Source organism: Octodon degus, unplaced genomic scaffold (genome assembly GCF_000260255.1).
Source record: "Octodon degus isolate 3935 unplaced genomic scaffold, OctDeg1.0 scaffold00064, whole genome shotgun sequence".
Lineage (NCBI taxonomy): Eukaryota > Metazoa > Chordata > Mammalia > Rodentia > Octodontidae > Octodon > Octodon degus.
Window position 1 is genome coordinate 10,144,922 of NW_004524640.1, and position 10,708 is coordinate 10,155,629.

The 10,708-nt window shown below is 52.7% G+C and overlaps 1 protein-coding gene across 1 annotated transcript in view; it reads right to left on the bottom strand.

The window, feature by feature from the left end:
- Baiap2l2 (BAI1 associated protein 2 like 2) overlaps positions 1–10,708 on the bottom strand; it is a 25,892-nt gene that overhangs the window by 7,297 nt on the left and 7,887 nt on the right. Inside the window, exons 5-7 of the mRNA XM_004634611.2 lie at positions 4,511–4,582; positions 4,216–4,332; positions 3,561–3,707 (exon numbers count right to left, since the gene is read on the bottom strand). Of these exons, the coding sequence (XP_004634668.2) occupies positions 3,561–3,707; positions 4,216–4,332; positions 4,511–4,582 (336 nt within the window). The remainder of the gene's footprint in view (positions 1–3,560; positions 3,708–4,215; positions 4,333–4,510; positions 4,583–10,708) is intronic.

Consider the following 10,708-nt stretch of genomic DNA (forward strand, 5'->3'; position numbering starts at 1 on the left):
TGCTCAGATGACATATGTGCCACCGTGCTCTGGTAAAGTCTGCCTAATTCCATTTCTAGGCATCTGTCCTGGAGATAACTTGCCCAAGCGCAGTGGCCCAGGGGGGCTGTGGGTGAGGGGAGAGGCGTGCTATTAACTGTGACTGGGTCAAGAGAGGACCGAATATTGCAGATGAACAAGAAAGATGCCCTCCTATCTCCAGGTACTTCTGATTCTTAAAGTCTCATTCTTACTGTGCATTGAGCTTATAATTATGGTAAAAAGAAACTCTTTATGCTTGGTTGTTTTAGGAGTTAGGTCCTGGGTGTCCTAAAGCTGGGGTGGGTCATGACATGCTCCTCCAGCCCCACGCATGGGGTCCTGCTTGCTCCTGCTGCAGCTCCCTCCTGCAGGGTGATCCCAGCTGCCAAAATGCAGCCAAAGAAGAGGTCCCTGTCCTCTTAATGCTGGAGATAAGCTAGCTGTTCAGAAGACAGGGAGGAGCAGGTGGCACATCGGGGCAGCTCCATGCAACAATGTTTTGTTCTTGGCCTCTGAGGGGACAGGCAGGGCTAGAGCTGAGTGTCACCTGGTCTCTCCTATGCCAGTTTCCCTCTCTGCCTTGACCCTGGACTGGGAATCATGCCCTTTCCAGATAAGATAAGGAGGCCCAGGGAGGTGAAATCCTTCCCTGGAATTTGCTGCAGAGTTCAATAGCTGGGAATAGAAAGAAATGGGGAGCAAGAGAAAGAGGCAGGGCTGGGGGAGGAGCAGGGGCAGCCCTTGTGGCACCAGGACAGAGTCACTGTCTGGGTGGCCAGGGACTCACCTTTAGATATAGAGTAGAGCTGGGAATGCTGCATTATCTGGGCTAAGAAGAATGAATGAATGATTGAATGAAGCCAGGAAAGTTAAGGAGAAAGTCATCTGCTTAAGGGAAATGGTAGGCAGATGGTGCCAAGGCTTCTGGCCAGGCCAGGACCAGGGCTGCATGGCTGAAGGCCAGGGCAGCACCGAGTATCTGCCCTGCATGTGGCCTGGGAGGGCCACTGGGTTTCCTGAGTGGGGGCAACGCTCCTTGATGTCACAAAGGCCCAGGCGTCCCCTGACAGTGGATAGTTTGGCATACAGAGTTCATGAGAGGAGGACCTCTGTGTGCAAATGAAAGGCGCTCCTCTTCCAGGCAAGCCTGTACTGCGCCAGTGCCTGCCACCTGGAGAGCAGAGCGCAGCGCCTGCTCAACCTGGCACGCCGTGCAGGGCACTTGGACGGCCTTCCCAACTCGCCGCCTCTGCTCCGGTCCTTCGCATGGAGAGCGAAGTCAATCCTTATCCCTGAGACTGAGCAGGAACTTCTGCTTGCAACAGTGAGACCCGGGACAGAGTGGGGTCCTCCCTGTGCCATGGCAGAAAACTGGACACTTGGACAAGGCAACCCAGGGCTGGGAAGGGACTGCTGCCCTGCCTGCCCATCCAGATTTGCTAGCCCAGTGCCCGAGGCTGTCGCAGCTCAGCTCAGCTGAGGGTGAGGGCAGAACCTGTGGAGGCAGAGGGAAGACAAGGACCTAAGGGGGGGCAGAGGTCAAGGGTGAGGACCTCGAGGCAGCAGGGAGTGGCGATGCTGTGCTGTCCCCAGCCTCTGGCGGAGCTGGCTGTGGAACGGAGGTCTTCAGACCACACATGGTGAGATTTTCAGATGGGAGCTTGAAGAACTCAAATAGAGGGTGGACCTGAGGAATTGGCATCCTGACAAGTCAGGAGACAGAGAGGACGTGGTAAGGGATGAGGTCACAGACAGGTGGCCCCCATGGGCAGAGAGAGAAGGGAAGCTCAGTGTTACAGAGCCAGCAGAGAGCCTCCCTGACCAAGGGCGTGCCACCTCGGCTCTCACTGCAGCTCCTCGCCAGCTCCCCAGCCCCAGGGGCCTAGAGAATGACTCTGGGCATCCACAGAGAAAGGGCCAGGGCCAGAGCAGCACCGGCCCCACGGGCACCACACCAGGGACTAGAGAACAGGTGGGGGGCTCTGGGGCCACAAAGCGCAGGGCCTGGGCTCTGGAGCCCGCCTGGCTGGTCATCACCTACCAGGCCGGCAGAGCAAGCTACATGGGGCACCAGGCAAGGTAATGTGGGAGATCGAGCGAGATAAAGCTGGAAATGCAAGGCCAGACCTCAGAGAAGACCAGGGAGAGTCTGGACCCAAAAGTCCTGGCTGACTCAGCCAGACCAAGGGGTAGAGACGCGCAAGAGGAAGGGAGAGTGGTGCTCCCCCAGGGTCCATCCCAGCCTGCAGCAAGGGAAGGGCGGGGCCGGCTGGCAGGGTGGGGGCAGTTTTATAACAGGTACTAGATGTATAAGGGTCACAAGGGTCATAAAGTGAAGTCCCCAGGAGCAGAGAAGAGTAGAATTTCTCAGTACGGGGGAAGGAGGAATACACACTAACTCAATCTTCCTGGGAAGAATGTGAGTAGGGGAAAGAGAAAATGATAAAGTAAGTCAGTTGAACCAGCTTGGAGCAGTCAAGCCAGGAGCATTGGCTGTTACATGGCAGTGGGCTGAATTCCCACTTAGAAGACAAAAAAGTCTACCCAAATGGCTGGAGACTATATGTCAGTAACAGAAAATATACTTCAAAATAGTCAGGTATGGTGGCGCATCCTATAATCGCAGCACTTAGGAGGCTGAGGCAGGAGGATCGCCACCAGTTGGAGGCAAGCCTGGGCTACATAGTGAATTCAAAGCCAGCCTGGACTACATTCTGGGACACTATCTCAAAAAAATAAAAAAAAAAGAGGCAAAGAAAAAAAAAAGTAGAAAGGACAATAGCAATATCAGGCAAAATTGAATTAAAAAGCATCCAGTAAGAGAGCCCTTTAGGGCTGGGGAGATAGCTCGGAGGTCTAAGCACCTGCCTGGCAAGTGCAAGGACCAGGGTTCAACCCCCGGTACCACATGCTGTGCCAGCCCCGAACCCCGGGCACACTGTGCTGGCCACCAAAACTGGGCATGGTGGCACACACCTGTAATCTCAGTGCTGGGGGGCTGACATAGGAAGATCACTATGAATCTGAGTTGCATAGCAAGACCCTGTACCAAAATAAATAAATAAAAGACTTTAAAAAATTTTAAAAGACAGCACTTCAACCTTTGAAGACAATATTTACAGAGGCGGTATAATAAAAGCCCCAAAGCACCCAGCAATATTGTACCTAAACACAAAGCAAAGTCCCTAGAAATCCAACGAGAAATGAGAGAACTGACCGGTCTAGCGCACAGGACACAGCAAGAGCTTAGAGAACTTAAATGAAATGATAACATGAATGAATGACAGAGCCAATCCAGCAGTGGCTGAGCATGGGAGTGTGGAGCATGTGCATCCAGGAATAAAAAGTAATGGTCCCCATAGGAACGCATGTGTGCAAAAGCGCGCACATGGTGCTGTGGATAAATGCAGGCCCAAACAGACGGGTAAGCGGGAGACGTGAGGGAAATAAATTTCTACACAGGTAAGGGAGGAAGGGAAGCAGCTCCCCTGTGCAGCCGGCTCAGGAGGCTGCAGCTGGCCATGCACAGCCCGACTCACCCGGCCGAAGAACTGCAGGAAGGTGTTGGACAGCAGCAGGTGTTTCTCAGCCAAGAAGCGGTAGCGCCGCTTCTCCTCCAGCTCAGCAGCCCGCTGGCTTTCTGACACAAAGGCCTGCATCTGTGCGTGCAGCCGGTTTACACTCTCCTGTGGGAGGAGGCTATAGCTGGTGGGGCGGGTGAGGGCCTCACCCCTGCCCTTCCTCCTGGAGGCCTCTCCTGAGCACACAGCCCAGCCCAGCTGCCCTCACAGGCATCCTGGTCCTTACGGGTTTGGGCCCCATGTCTCCCCAGCGTCAGCCTGGGTGCTTCTCATAGGCAAGGCTGGGTCTGACCCACAGCTCTGGGCCTGGCACCCAGGTTATACCATGGATTCAAGTCCTATAGCCTGAGGCCAGGGATGGGAGCTGGGACTGAGCTCGGCCAGGGGCAGGACCCCATGCTCCACAGGAGGGCCACTGGCAGGTCACACTTAGCTCCATGTTCAGAGCAGCAGGGCTGACGGCCTTACTGGGGGAGAGGTACCCAGGCTTTGAGAAAGGGGACTTTGAAGATGGCCATGATCCAAGAAAGGATATAAGGGCTGTGGAAGAGGGGCCTGAGGGCCAAGAATGCTGGGGTCCCCCAGACCTGCCCAGTTGTTCCAGCCCACGCACCTTCATCTCCCGTGCATTCTTGTCCCTCTTGCGCTCCATACGCCAGAGCTCGGACATGCACTTCTCTAGGTCGGCGGCACGGTGGCGGTACTCGATCTCATAATGCTGGCGGCTGTCCTGAGCAGGGCCAAGACACACAGAGATCCACACTCAGGACAGAGATTCCAGGGTTAGAGCGCACCGCCCAGGGACCGGGGGGTCAGGTGCGAGTGTGTGTAACCTAGCACTGCTCAGGACCACTGCCTGGGGCGAGCGGCCCTGCCTGTGGGCCAGGCGGGCTCGGAGCCAGGCTCACCTTGATGAACTGCATGTCCAGCTTGGTGTTCTTCTCCATGTGCTGCAGCAGGTCTCCGTGGAATGTCTGCACCTGGGTGGAGTGCAGGACAGGGGTGAGCAGGGCGGCCCTGCAGCTCCCAGGCCCCAGCAGCCCCCACACTTTCAATTACAGATGCCTACACACTTGTGGGTGCCATGGGGGAGGGAGGGCTACACAGCGAGGCCAAGTGCCCACCTCAGCACCCACCCTTGATGAAGGGGTCTTGGCCTCGTGGCTCTTACTTGTAGTCTGTCTCTATGTCAGTCCCTGAGCCCGGAGTTTTCAGCTGCCAGCTTCTGTGCCACTCTGCAGAGAGCCCCCTGCTTCCCCAGACAGAACCCTTGGTCCACCCTTCCTTTCTGGAGCGAGCGGGATCTACTGTCAGGCTCCTCTCGAGCACATCCTCAGCACCATGGCCAGAGCCTAAGACAGCGAAGAAGAGCTCCGACCTGCTGAGGCCTGGCGGGGTAGGGTGCGGTCCCCACCACAAGAGAAAAGTAGGCGCTGGCCATGGGCAGACCACTGGGCTCGTGCAGGAAGGGCTGCACCCAGCTCTGCTTCTGTCACAATTTGCTTTGGACTTTGGGCAAGTTGCTGCCCCTCTCTGGCCTTTAGTTTCCTCATGTGTAACAAGAACGGTGGGGAGCTACTGAGCTGGAGAGGGGCAGCCCCAAGAACAGGGGGCGCCAGAGGGAGCCACGTGAACTCACTGTTGGGACTGGAGCAAGACTCGGTGTTCTTAGCAAAGCACGGAGACCTTGCGCTTTCATCCTGTTGCACCCTTCCCCCTCTTTACTGTGTATAAATAAAGACGTGGAGCATGCTGGGTGTCACTGCCTCTCCATCAGAGAGGTCAGGTCCCAGCTGGTCCCAGCTGTCCCCTTATTATGCGTCTAGGTTTTTCTTAGTCTCCCATTGCCCCCTCTAGGACCCCACTGGCTGCACAGATTGTAACAGGAAAAACTTGGCCAGATGCTGAGCAAGGATCCAACGAAGCCTGCCGCTGTGGGCTGGTGGCCACCTGGAGCATCCCATGCCCCTGAATCCACTGGCGGTCCTGCCCTGGGGTGCAGGTCGCACAGAGCTGGAGGACCCACCAGCCGTCAGACTCCACGTCTGCAGCCCTTTTGGCGCACCCAGCACCCATCCCCCAGGAGCCTTCCCACCGTGCTGGGTCTTTATGCATGCTTGGGGACTCTGTCCCTGAGTGCCGCCCCCACATGCGGGCCTGGTCATCTCAGAGTATGGGAGGAATCAGCACTCCACAACATTCCTCAAATTTCAGTTTCTGAACTCTTTGGTAACAGCTGGTTGTCAGGGAGCCCTGCTCACCCCAAGCTGGCTGCCAGGATGTTTGGAGACATGTGTTGGGAAGTTTCCCACAGGTGGCCACATAGGAAAATGTGGAAAAGAAAAACACATAGTCACAGAAACCACAGCTAGCTGCACAGGGACGATTTCTGCCCTGCAGGAACTTCACAGAGCGGCCCCCTTGCATCTGTATCCTTGCCTGCCCCTCTTCCTCCTGGCCCTGCTGTCCACACAGGGACAACCCAGGACTTCTGCAGCCCCACCTATGTGGTCCTGATCATCCTCACCTGCATGATCACCCAACGTAAATGACAGCCTTCTGGAGGGACAGGGTTGGGCAGATACCTGCACCTGGGCCACTCTGTCACCAGAGCACCAATGAATACCTACGGTGCAGGTACATAGAAGCCACAGAATGTTTTTTAAATGCACAGTTCCAGGTGTGCTGGGATCCTAAATTAGGGCCAGATGGGCCGGCAGACAATGCAGCAGGAGGCGGGACTGGATCAGCAACCACTGGTGGCAGGGGAGTGGTACAGCCACCTGGAGGACCCCAGCAGCACAGCAGAGAAGCGGGGCTCCAAGCTGGTGCTCTTTCCTGGGCATTCCCTGCACCCTGTCCCACTCCTTGAGCCTAAGAGAAGCCATCTGTGGGGCACAAGCCAACTTCCCAGCATGCAATGCCGAAGCACAGGCAGCTGAGGGCAGACAGCTCCACTGATGGATCACTCTGGAAGCCATCCCATTACCCCCAGGAAGCCCTCTTGCCAGCCATGAGGGAAAGCCCCTTGAGCCCTGTCCTCTTAAGCCCTCTGCAGTCAAGCTGTCACTCCACTGCGACAAGAATGTTTCATCAAAATGTTCTGTCAAGGCAGGTGTGGTGTTGAATGCCTACGATTCCAGCTACTCAGGAGGTTGGTGGGGCAGGATTGCAAGGTCAAGACCAGCCTGGGCAATTTAACAAACACCTAGCTCAAAATAAATAAATAAATAAATAAATAAATAAATAAATAAATAAAATAAAAGGGCTGGAGATATAGCTCAGTCACTGAGCTCCCCTAACACAGTGAAAACAAAGAGAAACAAGAACTTTGTCCAATGTTTTGTTGAAGTCACTGGCGACGGTTGCTATATGCGTGTTGATTTGTAGGACTCGTCTGACTCATCCGCGCAGTTGGCCACCTTCTCCTCCCGGAAACTCCCCACCGCCCCAGCTCACCCCCACCTGCTGGCCTTCTACCACTGGGGCAGCCTTGGCCCTGTGCCAGCTCCTAGGGCGGTCACCCCAGGGCTCAGGCCTTGGGTCCCCTTCTGGTCATCTCCACTGAGCACACTCCCCCAGCCAGACCCCCAATGGAGAATGGAAAGTGAAATTGACAATGCCACCCCAAAATGATATCAAGGAATATCACACCCAGGAATAAATCTGTGCCAAGATGCACAAGACTGCAACATGGAACACGGCAATACATTCCTGAGAAAAAGTACAGAGGTCTGTTACACTCGTGACCCGAAGAGGCAACGTCAGGGTGGGCACTGGCTTCCAGACTAAGACGACCCTACTGAAGCTCCATCAGGCTTTCTTAAAGAAGTTGACAAGCAAATGCCATAGAGGATCTTGAATAGGCAGAAACGATTTTGAGAAAGGAGAACAGACTTCTTAGACTGCTTGATTTCAGAGCTTAACTATTGTGGTTGGCACAGGCTGGTTCTGGTGTAATTACAGATGATTGTACCAACAGACTGATAAATATATCAGTGGAACAAAGTACAGAGGCCAGCAATAGACGCACATTACGCGGCAAATCAATTTCTGAGCAACACACCACACCAGTTCAATAAAGGAGTTTTTTTCAAATGAATTGGAACTGGGCTTGGTGTTGCACACCTGTAATATCAGTACTTGGGAGGCTGAGGCAGGAGGATCACCCTGACTTTGAGGCCAGCCTGGGTTACACAGGGAGTTCAAGGCTACATAGCAAGGCCTTGTCTCAAGGGGAAAAAAAAAGGTTGAAACAATTGGTTATTCATGCATGGAAAAATGAACCTTGACTCACTCCACGCAGAAAATTAATTTGAGGGGCTGGTGAGATGGCTTAGTGGTCTAGAGCACCTACTTAGAACAAGCTTAGCAAAGCACAGGGACCGCGGTTCAATCCCCCAGCACCACATGCCAAGCCAGCCCCGCCCCCTGGTGGGCTGAGCTGGCCACACACACACACACATAAATAAATAAATAAATTTAATATAATTAATTAATTAATTAATTTTTTAAAAAAAGAAAATTAATTTGAGGGCTGAGAATGTAGTTCAGAGGTATAGTGCCTGGCAAGTACAAGGTCCTGAGTTTGAGTCCCAGTACCAAAAATAATTTTTTTTTTTTTTTTTTTTTGCGGAACCGGGGATTGAACTCAGGCCTTTGCACTTACCAGAGAAGCGCTTATTCCACTGAGCCATCTCCCTGGCCCCCCAAAAAATAAATTTTAAAAAATTTCTTGGATAGGATATGAGCATGAACTATTCACAAAAAAGTATTAAATTTTTGCTTATTAAAGATGACTGTTAATAAGAAGCTTTAGGAAAAATATTCACCATACATACTGTTGAAGAAGAAGTCTACATAATGAACGCCCATAGTCAAGGATAAGTATAATCCAATACAAAGCAGCAGAAGACTAAAAACCCTCCTAGGAGATGAGGTGCAAGTGTCTAACCATCCCATTAAAGCCATCAGTCAACAGTGATATACAGAACAGAGCCACGGTACCTGCCTGGCAAGTACAAGGTCCTGAGTTCGATTTCAGTACAAAGAAAACAAAAACAGAGCCACAGTGAGATACCGCTCCATCCTCGCTAGGAGACTAAAATAAGAGAGACTGACCCCCCACAAATGGGCGCGTACAGGCAGCACAATCTGGACTCCGGGGTTGGAGCTACGGAAGGCACAAGAACACCAGAGAACTCTGGCTCCTACTCAGAAGGCCGACCTATGTCACTGCTCTGACTCGTATGTGCCACTCTGAGGGATCTCCCCAATAGATCTGACCACATTCCCACAAAAAGACCAAGGGAACATTCTTGGCCTCCTTACTTCACAGAGCCATCACAGCCTTTCCTCAGAGGACCATCGGGGCGGGGATGGCTACACACACCATGACACATACGTACTGTGGATACCGAGCAGCCACATCCCAGCACACAGGACAACACGGGTTCATCTCTAGACCTCGTGCAGAATCTGGACATGTGGGAGTGCCTGGAGTGTGACCAACTGTCCAGGGCGGGTGGGTGAATCAATCTCAAAGGACAGAGGGAGTATAGGGCTGCCCCAGGGATGGGGCAGAGTGATGAAAAGGACACGGGACTTTCTGAGCCGATGGAAACGCCCTGGGCCTTGTACATCGGACAACCGCAGGTAAAAGTAACAACTCATTAAAATCCACACTTAAAGGGCTGGGAAGATGGCTCAGTGGAATAAGCGCTTCCCTGGCAAGTGGAAGGACCTGAGTTCAATCCCGGTTCTACCAAAAAAATAAAAAATAAAAAAATAAAAATAAAATCCGCACTTAAACTCAGTGGGTGTGGTAAAAAAAATTATCACTGAAGAACTTGGTCATTTAATTGTATGTAAATTTTACCTCAATAGAAAAAAAAAATCACATTCCAGGACAGCAGTGGCAATCTGAAGAACAGTTTTCAAATATTCCTTTGTCTCTCCTAAAAGCTAGTGTAGAAACCAGAACGAAACATGAAACTCGGTCAATATTCAGAGCGAAGCTAGAGGACAGGGCAGCAGTCCCTGCGGATCTGTGATTTTGCTTTCCACGGTTTGAGTGGCCTGCTGTCCCCACTGTCTGCATATAGTAAATTGAAAATTCCAGAAACAAATCATTCGTGAGTTTTAAATAACTTGTTACAGTACGTTGTTACCATTCTTCTACATTGTTAGCTTTTGTTTTCCTCTCTTGCTCTGGCTAATTTGCATATTAAACTTTCTCACGGTGGTTGTACAGAGAAGGCAACACAGTCCTCGTACTCACAAAGCTTGGTGTCACCTGCAGCTTCAGGTATCTCCTGAGGGTCTTGGAAGTGTCCCTTGTGGATAAGGAGCCTTGCTGTATACCCCTCAGCTCCCCCCAGTACACACACTGCTGCTGGGAGCTTTGGGTAGGGCCAGCATCTGGGCATAGGAGGCAGTAGGAGGTACGGGGTGTCCAGAGACCCAAGGCAGGGGCACCCACACAAGCACTGGGGGACAACAGCTGACACTGGGGATCTGCTAGTGTATGTATGGGGGCAGCTCAGAGGTCCCCTGCAGAACTGCAGGACTGAGGCAGTTGTGCGAGAGAGACTCCTGACAGGGTCAGCAAGCGGCACCCAAGAGCAGGGCCCACACACAGAGCAGAAGATGCTGCAAGCAGCAGCAATAGCAAGACCAGGGCTGAGCATGGTGGCGCCACCTGGAATCCCAGCACTGGGAGGCTGAGGCAGGAGGGTTGCTGCAAGTTTGAGGCCAACCTGGGCTACACAGTGAGTTTAGGGGCAGGCTAAACTCTACAGCAAGACGCTGCCTCAAAAAACAAAGACAAACAAACAAACAAAAAATCAAGACTAGGGACACAGACATAGAGGAAAGAAAACCCAGAGGAGCCTGGGAAGGACCACAGCTGGGAAACTGCAGAGAGGATGGGGAAAAGGAAGCTGCCACATTTGAGAGCAAGATAAGAGGAACAGGAAGAGATCTGTGAGGTCAGAAAGACTCTCCCGACTCTCTGCCTCCTAACATTTCACAGGCAAACTGATTTCCCATGGGGGGGGGACGGGAAAGAGAGCAACAACTCTGAAGTCAAATCCAGTGCAAAGTTA